The 12,773-nt window shown below is 49.5% G+C and overlaps 1 protein-coding gene across 3 annotated transcripts; it reads right to left on the bottom strand.

The window, feature by feature from the left end:
• Nucleotides 1-410: 410 nt before the first annotated feature.
• Nucleotides 411-6,927, bottom strand: LOC105494083 (iroquois homeobox 6). 3 transcript variants are annotated; one of them, XR_003020994.2, is made up of 6 exons: nucleotides 5,982-6,728; nucleotides 4,540-4,797; nucleotides 3,763-3,872; nucleotides 3,275-3,582; nucleotides 1,538-2,456; nucleotides 411-870 (listed from the first exon to the last, which is right to left on the bottom strand). XR_003020994.2 is itself a non-coding variant. In XM_011762188.2 (6 exons), exons 1-6 carry the CDS (start codon nucleotides 6,024-6,026, stop codon nucleotides 863-865), a joined length of 1,338 nt encoding a protein of 445 aa, XP_011760490.2. In that variant the 5' UTR covers nucleotides 6,027-6,927; the 3' UTR covers nucleotides 411-862. The 3 variants fall into 3 exon arrangements, 2 of the variants coding, with proteins under 2 accessions (XP_011760490.2, XP_011760491.2); XM_011762188.2 differs by having other exon boundaries at nucleotides 1,848-2,456; nucleotides 5,982-6,927; XM_011762189.2 differs by having other exon boundaries at nucleotides 411-867; nucleotides 1,848-2,456.
• Nucleotides 6,928-12,773: the final 5,846 nt, after the last annotated feature.

The following is a 12,773-nucleotide window of genomic DNA, read 5'->3' as shown; positions in this document are numbered from 1 at the left end:
CCTCTCGCCTCACACCGACCCTGAAAGCTGCCTGACCTCGCCATTAGGTTCAGTTCGATCGGAGGAGCGCGGTCCTCATCACCCCTCCCCCCAGCAAACTTACAACCCAAGGACGAACCCGGAAACAGATGCAGTTTCCAGATAAACATCCTGACAAGTACCACCACTTCCCATGCGCATGACCCGCGAGGTGGTCAGCTTGGCTCCACGGATTGGTCACGCAGCGGTTAGTCCGCTGAGCTGCAGTCGCCACGACCTTATCCGTTACCTTGTCAGTTTCTTTCCCAGCTACTAAAGGAACTGAGGTATGCAGCCCACGCCGCGCTGTCGCAAGAACCCTTGGCCGCAATGCATGTTTGCCTGCACCCCGATCTCTCCAAGCACCTCTGGCAAAGATAGGCCACACAGCATGGGTTTGGACTGATTATTTTTAAGGACACAAGGGGTTGGGAGGGAGAGAAGACGCACAGGGTCCTTAGTAGCCGGGTCTGGATGAAGTTACAAAGTGAGGGGGCGTGGTGGAGGTGAGAGACAGGGGTGAGCAGGAGAGGAAGCCTTGTTGAATCCAGAGGAGGAAGAGACTTGGTAGAGTCGTTGGGTGGGGCAGACTCGCCCAGCCTCCCACTCGGCCTTCCCCAAGGTGCCCTGCCATCTCCTCCGTGGGGTCGGCTAAGGTACAATTCTGCCCACCAACCCAGCTCTGCGTGCAAGGACAGCTGCTAGGAGGGTTTCTGTGTGTCTGTCTCTTAGGCAAAATGAGAGCTCCTGGTCCCTGGCAAGGTCTGGCAGCTTCTTAACCTGGAGATGAATTCGAAACGTGGGGCCCATTTCCAAGATTCTTTCGCAAATCGCAGCCGTTGCGCTAACCTGCTGAGAGAGGAAAGGTTGATTAAAACCCAAAGGCCGCTTAGTGGCAATTCTTAGGAAACCTCTGGGTCAGCCATGTCTCTTCTGAAGGCAAGCAAAGGGTCTAGAGGCAATTAGCTTGCCAGAGGTAATGTTTGGATCCGTTGTGTAAATTCAAATAACAGTGTAACCCACTTTTCTAAGCCAGCAGCTAATCCTGAGAGAAATTACTACAAAGAGCAGAATCTGACAGTAATTGCTGGAGGCTGCCTCATGCTTGGGGAATGTCCCTTTGTGGGGTGAAATTCCCTTCCACCAGGTCCTTAACACAGTGAAAAAACCAGCCAGCATAAGAGGACACTGATTGGCAGTCACTGGCCTGCCTGGGGATGAGCCCTTGGAAGAGTGCTCTCCAGGGACAACACCAGTCTAGGGCCTGAAGCTGTTGACCGCAGGGGCAACTTCCCAGGGGTTTTGGTGGGACACAGAGAGAGCTGCAAGCTGGACTTAAGCACTGAGGTTAAATCTATGGTGTGCGTCTGGCCCACAATCTTAGACTTCTCCAAAAGCCCTGGTGCTTGCCCAACCCTAGTAAACTCTCTGAGCAGCACAGCAGGGGACCAGCGAGTCTCCTCTGAAGGGCAGGCAGGGGACAAGGGCGATTGTGCTAGAGGGGCATGGTGATGCACACCTGCTGAATTTGGCAGCACACTGGACCACGAATGCAGAGATCCTGGTTGTCCATCTCTCGAACGGATTTCTAAGTGATTCTAGGTAAATTACAGTCTCCCTGTGAGCTTATTATTATTTGGCTTTAAAGTAAGGGAGTACTAGAACTTATCTCTACGCTTCTGTCTGAAAGAGTGCTGTGAAGCAATCTCCCGTCAGGTCTGTGGCAGACCTGGGCAGACGGGAATGGCAGAGGGTGTGCAATTGCCGGGCAGGGCGGTGGGTGGGTGTCTTTTGCATAGATACTCCCAGCGCCGTTGGGGGCCCACTACCTTCTGCTCCAGACGGGTACTGGCACTGCACTACAGGCTCGCTCCTCCGCGGGCACGGCGCACAGTTCAGTGGTAGTCCCTGCAGGGCAAACCTGGGGTTTCCAAAGGCTTTGGCTATGCAGGAAGACTCGTCGCACGCGGAGTCTCTGGGGACTGAGAGTCGCCGGGCAGAGGCAGGAGGCTGTCCGGGAATCATATGGCACTCAGGACTTCGTGGCCTAGGCCGGGTTGGGGGTGCACCTTCGACAGCGCTGGCTGCCGCGGTGTGAGCCAGAGACCAGATGCGCGGTTTCTCCACGCATGGGTAGTGCATGGTCAACCTAGGGCCGCCTGTCTCCGCCGCGAGGAAGTCAGCTTCTTCCGATCCGGAAGGCTCACTGAAGCAGAAGCGGGGCGCTGCCAGGCCGCACTCCCTGCGCTCCAATCGGCCCTCTCGAGCTGCAGCGCAGGGCCCAGGCAGCGACTGCGCGCCCTTTCGGAACTCCGTCAGCCTGTCTGCAGCTGTGGCCACTACCTCCTTGTCTTCAGCTTCCTCCTCCTCCTCCTCTTCCTCCAGGTCTTCTAGGTCACTCAGCCGGAGCCCCCGGGCCTCCTGGCTAGCAGTAACTTCTGCAGGAAATCAAGACCGAGTGAGAAAAGCCCCAGGGCCCAAGGGAAATCGGAGGAATGCCCATCCCTGAGAAGCTTTTAGCAAGAAGCGCCCTGCATTCAGGGCATCCGCGGTGTCATTCACCAGACCTGCCGTACCAGCCCTTGCATTTGCCCCAGGGTTGTTGGCCGCCTGTCCCTGGGAAAGAATTCCTGCCCCAGCCCTGCCCCCACCCTTTAGCGGACTCCTCCTCTCGCGAGCCGTGCCAAGCCAAGGAAATGCCACATGGTGCTGCCTGAGTTCTGGATCTCAGTTTCTCAATTGTGAAAAACCAGGGGGCAGTTTTTCCTCCATTTCAATATTTACAAGTGACTGCTGTTATATCATTTAATTCAGCAAATATTTACTGAGCGCCAACTATCTGGCGGCCATCATTTAGGTATTAGGTGTGTAGGGCATACGGCAGTGAGTGAGGCTTCTGCTGGAGCTGGCATTCTAGAGAGGGTAGTTGGCTATGTAAACTTTCTCACAGTGACAAGTATGGCAAAGGAAATCCAAACAAGCTGGCAGAACAGAAAATAACTGGGAAGCTATTTTGGCTTGGATGAGTCAGGAAGAACTTTAGGAGGTAACACTTTGATGTCAAGAAGAAGCCGGTTGTGTAGAGATTTACAGGTAGAAAGCAGTGCACAGGCTAATGCTCTGAGACACGCAGGGAGGTGCAAGGGTAAGTCTGAGGACCTTCCAGAAAATCTACCCTACAGGGCAGCTTTTGAAAGACCAAACTGCTTGAGGGCTTGTAAAACCCTTAAGGTGGAGTGGTGAATGTTTTCAGTACCTTTGGTGTCAGCGTTTAGGCAGCCTAGCGAGTCCTCCTCTCCTCCCTCTGCCTTCCTCTCCTCCCCACCTTTGTTCTTGGGTGCCCACGTCATTTTGTTCTCTTTCTTGAGGCGCCGGCGTGCGTTGGCAAACCAGGTGGACACCTGGGTGAGGGTCATCTTGGTGATGATGGCCAGCATGATCTTCTCACCCTTAGTGGGGTAGGGGTTTTTGCGGTGCTCATTAAGCCAGGCCTTGAGTGTGCTGGTGGTCTCCCGGGTGGCATTCTTTCGGCGACCAGCGCCACTCAATTCCACTGCGCCATACCTGTGGGGGAGAACCTGGCTCACATTCTAGAAGGGGAACAAGGAACTGCAGGCAGAGGGCAGTCTGTGGCCTGGAAGTGTGGTTCAGCTCCCTCCTTCTCCCCTGCCCCCATCCACCCTACCTTGGCAGTAGGGGAGGAAAGCCTCCCAGTGCCAGTCACCAAGGCCCTTCACTCCTTACCGTTCATATTGGTACTGCCCCAGAGTCCGCTCATAGGGATAATAGGCTCCTGGTTGTGCCAGGCTGGGTGTAAAACTCCCTGCAGCCTCCTTAAATTCATACTGTGGATTCTGGAGGGAGAGAAAAAGAGAATTCAGGACTACAGTTGGGGAGGGGGCACATGGGGTGGTAGCTAAGGGTCTGGTTCAAATCCCAGTATGGCCACTGGTACTGGTCGTGTGATCTTGGGCACAGTTGCTTAACCACTCTGTGCCTCAATTTCTTCCTTGGTAAAATGGGGATAATAGTACTGATAGGTTATTGAAGAAGACCATGCTAGCAGAATGCTTGGCAGAATCCCTGGTGCCAAATAAGCAGTAGTTAAATATTAGCTGCTGTTATTACTGTATCACTTACCCCTCCCCCTCCTCTCCACACACAACACACACCAGCTGGGGCATTTCCTGCTTTACTCTTCTTCAGGAGCTTTTCTCTGACCCTTTGTATCCCTGTGACATTGGGTAAAGTATTTGAACCCCTGTGCACCTCTATTTCCTCATTCATAAATTGAGATTAATGATGACTTGCCTACCTCACAGAATTAATAGAAGTATAAGTGTTTTCTAAACAGTATGAAGTTCAAGTTCTGCAAACTGTAATGTACTGTATTTTTTTGTCCTCCTTATACACAGTCCTAACCATTTCCTTTCCTCAGGAGGTGTGGGTCTTTCCTTGACTTTCTCTGGATTTCACCTGTCTCTACTGCTCACGCCCCGGGGACTCCACCCCTGTACTCACCAGTGCCCCATACAGTGCGGGGGGCTCCGGGCTATAGGGCAGGTAGCCAGGGTAGCTCTGGGCAGCTGCAGCGGCCGTGTAGGGGGCTCCATAGATGCCCAAGGTGGTGCCCAGCTCTGGTCGTGCACTGCCCAGCAGTCGACTATCGTAGGGTGCACAGCAGAGAGTGGGCGCTGGGGTGGAGCCTGATGCTACATCTGAGACTGAGCGTGGGGTAGATTCGCAGCATGTGGTGCTGGAACTTGCCGACACCAGAAACTACAGGGGCAAGAAAGAGGGCACTGGAGGTCAGAGACCCCTGCCTCCGGCTGGCGGGAGCTAGAAGCAAAGAGGGTGAAATCAGATTGCTCCTTCATTCATTCCTTCATTATGCATTAACTAAATGCCACCCGGGCTGAGCATTCTGTTAGCTGCTGGGACGGGAATTATAAAAGGCATTTTAACCAAAATACCCTTATAGATGCGCCTATGCCATTGCTAAGGCCCCAGAGCCCCAGGAGGCTGGGAAAATGTGAATATTCTGAAACTGGAATTAAAGACACCAAACCCTCAGCCCCCTTCCCTACCCTCCTCACAGGATCCTGCAAAGGCGGAGCTAGAAGGTGGCCTTAGAGACCATTATTAACGTCTCATTCCTGCTCCCCATTTTATAGATTGGGAGTGGAGGATCAGAGAGAGTGTGAGACTTGTCTAAGATCACACAGCAGGTCAAAGGTCGAGCCGGCACTAGACAACAGGAAAATACACTCAGAACTCTAGAGAAAAGCTGCAGAACAGTGGAGGGGGTGTCCGCAGAACTTTTCCAGGAAACCCTTGTCAATGCACAACATCCACTTTGGTTTGGAAAATCGAGGGAGCCGGAGAGCTTAGGCCCGCCCAAGGAAGGGGTAGGAGAAGAGTCCAGGTCAACAAATGAACAACAATATGGCGAGATGGACAGCGTCGTAGCCTACAAGTCCTTCCTTCTTTCTTTCTTTCCTTCCTTCCTTCCTTCCTTCCTTCCTTCCTTCCTTCCTTCCTTCCTTCCTTCCTTCTTTCCTTCCTTCCTTCTTTTCTCTCTGTCTCTCTGTCTCTCTCTCTCTGTCTCTCTGTCTCTCTCTCTCTCTTTTTCTTTCTTTCTCTTTAAGACACTCCCGGCCACCTGAGACTTCTGTATAGGAGGAGGCCTGACTGGGAGATCCCTGTGATCCCACCCACCTCACTGAGCGCATGGTCAGAGTGTCCGTGTTTCAGGTCACAAGATTTTCCAGGGTGCACTCCGGGGTGAAATGTTCTCATTTAGGGATTGGGGATGTCAGAGGAGGCTGTGACACATTACCCTGGTCCTTGCTCCTTCGGGCTTCCCGCAGGACACAAGAGGAGGAAGATCAGAGACAGGCGCCGGGCACTAGGCACTCCCTCCACCCAATCTGTCCCCTGTCCCCCATAGAGGCGCCTCTTACCTGGGAAGCGTCGCTGTACGGGTGTCCAAAGTGCGGGAAGGACATGGTGGCTGTCCCTGGCCCGCCTCTCTCTTCCCTTTCGAGTTCCCGTCTCAGCCCAACTGTTCGGCGCTCCCAGCAGCGCGGCGTCTCAGTTCCTTACACCGTGGCGGGTGCCCAGCGCCGGTTCCTCCGCCTGGTTGGCCCGAGTGGAGGCAGAGCCGAGGGCAGCCCGGCTGCCGAGCCCTGCGCTCCGGAAGGCGCCCCTCCGGCCCGTGGGGTCCGGAAGACAGAAGGGCCCATGGATGGGCAGGGAAAGGAAGAAGATGTTGGTTCCCAAAGGCGCGTGGTGGCGAGGTGAGGTGCGGCGCGGCGCGGGGCTGTGAGGCTCCGGAGGTGTCCCAGTCCAAGGTGGCCAGAGGCTCAATGTGACGTCACGGTAATCCTGAGCCGCCAGACGGGACCCCGGGCCCCGGGGCCCCGGGCCACCAAGCGTGCCAAGCGCAGCCAGCCCGTGCGCGCGCGCGCACTCTCACCCACACTCACACTTGCTCCGGGAGGTTTGTGCAGCTGGCGAGGAACGTCAAAGACCCTGACCCTCTCTGCTCGGCGCTGAATCCTACCCCTTTTCGCCAGGAGCTCAGGCGCGCGCGCGCACACACACAACCTCTCCAAATTACCCGGGAGAAGTAGGAGAAACGCCTCCCTCTGAGCCGCGCAGGCCCCTGGCGCAGCGCGCTCACCTCCTCCCCTGCGGCCCGGAGGAGGCGAGAGGCAACCGGGGCGGCGAGGGAGGAGAGAATACAAAAGAAGAGACAGGAGAAAAGTGGGGGAGAAAGGCAAGAGGGAGAAGGAGGAGGGGAGAGGGGAGACATGAGTCTGAGTGAATAGAGGCGCGCGGGGGAGGGGGAAGGAGCTGGGGTGGGCGAAGGCTGGGCGGAGGCTGAGCACTGGCAGGTGGAGGAGAGCAAAGGCCCGGGGGAGAAGCCTCCAGCCCGGCTCCTCCGCCCCTGCGCTGAAGGAAAGTTTGTTCACCCCACAGGCCCGGCTCTCGTTGGAACAGCTCCGGGCAGCGTCGGTGGATCCCACTGGCCCGCCCATCTTTGTCCTCGGGGATCTGGTTCCCCGCCTCAGCCTCCTCAGGACTTGGGCTAGATTCCGACTCTGCAAGCCCTGGCGTTGCCCAGGCCTTGACCTTGGGACTTCTCTGCAGCTGCCTGGTCCTCGAGTAGGCCGGATAGCGCCCCCTCGAGGCCGAGGCTCAGGATCCCTCAGATTCGGTCGGGAAACTGGCCGGGTCCGATCCCTGGTATCCGCAGGCTGCTTGCTAAGATCCCTGGGCATCTCTTCCGAAGGCAAGGCTTGGCTGCCTCGCGCGCACCGCCCGCAGTGGCCGCGGGGCAGCCAGGGAGGCTGAAGAAGGCGCCCGGTCCGGGCTGCAGCCCCTGCGCTCCGCTGGGGGTGGCGCTGGAGAGCCGCAGTGGAGCGCTCCGGGAGGGTGGCCCATTGCCTGCGCTCCTCCTGGACGCCCGGCTGGGCCCAGCGGTCAGACCACCTCCTCACTCCATCCCAGGGGTCTTCAAAGGGACCCTGATGGGTGGGCGGTGGCGGGGGCGGGGGGAGGCTCGTTGGTATCCAGGAGGTGGCTGCCTCCTCCAGGCCTAGTCCCCAGACAGGGCACCTCCAGTTTGCGAGCACTGTAGACTGGACATCTGAAGGCTCAATACTCAGGTCACAGCTGCCCTTCTGAGAGCCTCCAACCCGCGACGTCTAGGGGCGAAAAGGGACTGTCGCTCTGGTAGGGGAAGGTTTTCGGTGGGCACTGCAGGGATCCAGTGGGAGTTGCAGGCCAGAAACCTCAGAAAGCCTTGCTTTTCACTTAACGGGGTCAACGCGCTTTATACTTTTAAAATGCTCTCCCAGGACCTTGCTGCAACTCCTCCGAGGAGCCATAGGGGTTGGTTCAAGGGCCCAGTTTTATTTTCTAGTTGAAACGCGAGAGCCTGTGGCCCAGAAGATAGCAACGGCTCTGGGTTCTTGCATGAGGTGGCGCAAGGTCTGGGGCCCTCGACGGGGCATGCCTCAACTCCCAGTTTGCCACTAGCACCTTACAGAGGGAACTGGTCACTGGGAGCCACTGATCTCTTTGGCATGACATCTCTAGCTCTCCACACCCTGTTTTAAAAACACATTCTGTAGAATGCTCAAGGAGCTTAAAGAAGCCACAAACCAGAGACTCCTCTGCTTAAGAGATTATTAACATGAGGACAAGCTCCATTCTAAATACTAACAAACACAGCTGCTGCTGCTGCTGCTGCTGCTGTTACCTTGGAGAAACCTTGCATTCATCCCGGGAAACTCCTAGTTAGGAAAAGAATTATAGTCCTCACCAGATTGACTTAGTGATAAAAATTCACAGTAATAGATAGATCCCTTGATTTTTCAAAATGCACTTTGGAACTATCCACACATTTGCAGCTTGGATACATCTAGGCTATTTTTTTAAAGTAAGAATTAGAGAGTATTCATTAAATTCATCCCTTGGGGAAGATTACTGCTAATTAATTAATTGCAAACATTTCCAGAGGGAAGGTATGTCAATTGTAAAGTAATAAAATTAGATAGTCGAAATACTGACTCAGCAACTTCGATTGCCCATTTGTTCCTAAGCAGAGTTTTTTTAAATTTTATGACAGAAAAATGGGGCTGGTGGTGGAGAAAAAGCATTAGTCCTGTCCCTTGGCGATATGGTTGCAAAGGAGAAACTACCATATAGGAATTATTGATTTTTAGCTGATTTATAAGACTTCTGTTGTATCAATGCTGTGTGCAGGGCCTCCAGGCCTACTTCTTGTCTTTGCTCTCTAGGATTTGAGAAAGGTAACACAATTTTTAAAAAGAAAAGAGGATGTTGAGGAACAGTGGGGAAGGAAATTGGGAGGTAGGACTATGAAGACATCTGGGCATTTTTCTTCTTCTGGAAAGAAACAAAAACAAACAAAAGAGCAGGTTTTATGTTAAGACACCTTTTCTATTGTCTTCAAAGTTGCTTGATGGTTTTTTGTGGCTTCTATCAGAATGCTTCCCAGGGAGCAAGGCCTGCCATGTCTCCTCTGGCTTCCCAGCCTTGCAAGACCTTGATTTAATATTTCCTTTCCAGAGAGAGGCTGCATCCGTGGTAAACCTCCCCTGTTTTGCTGACATTTGATTGTTACCACCTTGAGCATTTAACGGGGTTTCCTAAAAATAGTTTTTATGAAATGTGCCTATTCTTCTTGTTATTTTGGGACCCTCGTAACAAAACAATGTCAGTGGGTTAAGCCAATATCAACCTCTGTCTGGCAGAAACCTCAGGTGAGAAGATGTCTGTTTCTTGGAAAGTCTGATTGAGGGGAAGCTGCAGTGGAATTTGCTTTTGTCCTCCTGATGGTTCACAGATTCCCACTTCAGCAGTCCGAGCTTCTCCACCCCGGCAGCTTTTCATTGCTTTGTTCAGCGCTGATTAATTTACTTTCGGAGAAAAAGCCCCAATTGTATATGTGTACACATAGAATTTTATTGAAGCAAGTAAATAAATCCATCAAATATAGACCCTCCCAGTTACATTTAAGGGAGTCATTCCACCTAAAGTATTTTAAACAAATGATAGAGATTCTTTTGTTGTACTGTGCAACATGCCTGATAGTTCCTCTAGCTGCTCATTAAAACAAATATGAAACAAATTAAACAATCAAAAGCCTATCTGCACCAGAGAGTACTAATCCACATTGTTTATTTGAAGCTCTTATTGCTTTGCTTCAAATGCACTGAAGTTCCTGAGCAGGCAGAGTAAAGGATGTATGTTTCACAATAAGCTTGCATGCAGGTACCACAAAAGACAAACAAACAATAAAAGAGGGAAAACAAACTGTATTTCATTATTTTCGGTTAAAAATGTCTACGATTTTCTCATGATTTATAAAGACAGCAGATTTTACAGGGGGAAATATAACAATCTGGAAATACCCCAAATCAACTTCAAATGCCTCAAATCCCAGATGGAATGAGTGAGTACATGAACATAATAACAGAGTTGAAAATGTGCTAAATTATATTTTTTAAGTATGGATTTTTTAGTGACTGTTTTTGAACTGAGAAGAATAAAATTTCCTCAAATCTATGCATGAATGAACAAGTGCATCTGGACAGATGCATCTATAATTTATACTGATCAGTCACTGCAGGTCTCATGGAGTAAAACCGAAATGAACGCTAATTGTTTTGACGGAAGTAGTGTGCATAGCATCTGATTGTGAAATGCAGTGAGTCCCTACCTTGCCTGAATACATATTGTCAACAGTAACTCTGGCATCAGGAGGAGAAAATAAAAAGAGAGTAATTCCCAGATGAGAGTGTTGATGTCTCTTGTCAAAAAGGCAGCAAATAGAATTAACTTCTTCGGGATAAAGTAAAAAATAAGACTGAATGCAGGGGTCTTGGTTTGACAGCATTGTATTTCAGTTTAGAGTTAAAATTAGTAAAGTGTGTTAATAATAATAAAATGCTGTAGCATTTGTAGAGTGCTTGGGAGCTTTCCTAAACACCTCTGCTGTATCTTATTTAAGGCTCATGACAAGGATATTGGAGAGGTGAGAAGCAAGTCTAAGATCACACAGCCAAGTAAGTGGCAGAGGAAGGATCAGACTTCAGACCTCCCGATTCTGGGTCTTTTCACAGAACCATATTTCAAACACTTAGAAAGCCAGGCACAGCCAGGAGATATTGCTAACTCCAGTTGGACTGTGTGAATTCACATATTGTGTGCCATGATGATGCAGTGTAATTGAGCAGAAAAAACATCTTAAAGAGATGTCACTGTAAGAAAATTAAGTTCAGGGTCTGTGTGCCCTGTTTTACATGAATCTGTATTATGAAAGAGCTTACGTAGTAATTGAGAGTTTTATAAATTTGGTGTGAATCTTTAATTGAATGGCAAAGAGCAAACAGACCCAGCCATGACTGATATATACATCCAAAAACCAAAATAGCACCCCTCCCTGGCTGAAAAAAACCATCTTAAAAAAAAAATCTAAAAGATAGCGTCTCTATTTCTACAATGGTTTAAAAACAATTCCTTGAAATTAGTTACGGACTATTTTCAGGAAGAGGAATTTTTAAAAATCTGGTTTTGGCATCAGTAGGTGGGGAGGTTTGCTGCATTAATTTCAAAGCAGTTTTTATGTATAAAAATTCTTGATTATTTTTATCCTGTGGATGATGGCATCTTTCTAATGAAAAGCTCAAGGCATCTGATGTGTTTTCAAGGAATTAAACTTTTAAGTAAACAACAGATGTATGGATTTGAAAACCAGGGAATAGTTTTTGAAGTCTAAGTCTTTGGAAAAGAAATGCGTGTAAGAAATTAAGACTTTAAAGGAATAACACACAGGGACTCACTGGGATAAGATGCTATGCCCTTTTCTCCCTATGTGATAGGACCTAGAAATGGTCCTTCAGTATACAATTAGGGAGTAGAATCATGGCCTAGACAATCAAGAAAGGGAACCACAGTGTTGCTGGCTTCGGCTACAGGAGGGGCTCTGTGTTTTTGCAAACAGCCCTCTAACTGAAGCATTGCTAACATGCAGTTTATAAGGATATTTTGTCATTCTTCCCCCTAAAGGATTTCACCGCCGTAGACGTGAAGCTTTCAATTAAGACATGAGCAGCTTCCAGCTTTATACATTTTCATCTTATTAGCAGCATTTCCCTAGAATTCTCTTCCTCATGCTTTCCTCCTACTTTTAAAGCTGAGCATTAGAACTGGCCGGGATCGTTCTTCTCTGTGCCACCTGGGGCCCACTACTTTAGGGAAGCTGGGACCATTTGTAATGTCACGTGCTAGCCATAGGTTATTTATAACAAATCTTCACAAATCAATAAAAATATGGAAAGTATATCATTTGTAAAGAAAAAGGAGAGAGAGAGAGAAACACATGAGACATGCCCATTAAGGGCACAGCCATTCTAATACCTGTATGTCTGCTTAGGTCTGCAATTAAAAACATTCTGATAATAAATCTCCTTGCAGTCTCTTTTAATGCTTTTAACTTTCCTGAAGGTTCAAATTGGTATCCCAAAAATGTGCCAGGACTTTCACAAGATATTTTATAGACTCATAAATAAATACGGCAATTAATCTATGCTATATTTCTTTCATATTTGATGACAATTTATTATGGCATTCACCCACTCGGTGCACAAAAACTCTAATGCACTTAAAATCGGATTTCGAACCAAACATTTTATGGGAAAATATAGTATTGATCATCCATTTAAAGACATCATGAGGATAATTCATAACCTGTTGTAAAAAAAAGATCTCATGAGGACCCTACAGATGAGTGGGGTGGTAGAACAGTCTATTCATAAAACCAGAGCTATTGGATCTGTTCCTCTTGTTTTCTTCATCCATCTTTGAGTTTTCCAGCACTGATTACTTTTGCATGTTGCTGTTTTATAAAAAAAATTTCTTCCATGACATTTTTCATAGTGACAGAGGTTGTGGAATATTACAGTGAGTATTTTCTATTGCAATTTTCTGTTGAAATTCTGACTGCAGAGAGTTTCAGAGGCAATAGAAGATGTTTCTGTTACTTTGGAGTCAAAGCTATTATATGGTCATCATCATCCTTGTTTGCTATTGACAGATTGTGGTGGTTTAAAGCAATCTCACACCCCTAACAGACTATGGTCCTAGAATACTACGAATGCTTGAATATCTTTTGTGCATGTACGGTACGAGGGAGTCGTAAGAAAATGAGAGAATACAAA

This window comes from Macaca nemestrina, chromosome 18 (genome assembly GCF_043159975.1).
Source record: "Macaca nemestrina isolate mMacNem1 chromosome 18, mMacNem.hap1, whole genome shotgun sequence".
Taxonomy (NCBI): Eukaryota; Metazoa; Chordata; class Mammalia; order Primates; family Cercopithecidae; genus Macaca; species Macaca nemestrina.
Note: the sequence above shows the minus strand (reverse complement) of the source record. Positions and strands in the feature narration are given on the sequence as shown.

Coding starts and splice junctions, on each gene's coding strand:
- LOC105494083 (XM_011762188.2), bottom strand. CDS start 6,026: ATGTCCTTCCCGCACTTTGGACACCCGTACAGCGACGCTTCCCAG. Junction 4,798..5,981: donor CGTACAGCGACGCTTCCCAG/GTAAGAGGCGCC, acceptor TTGCCCCTGTAG/TTTCTGGTGTCGGCAAGTTC. Junction 2,457..3,274: donor CCTAAACGCTGACACCAAAG/GTACTGAAAACA, acceptor GATTTCCTGCAG/AAGTTACTGCTAGCCAGGAG.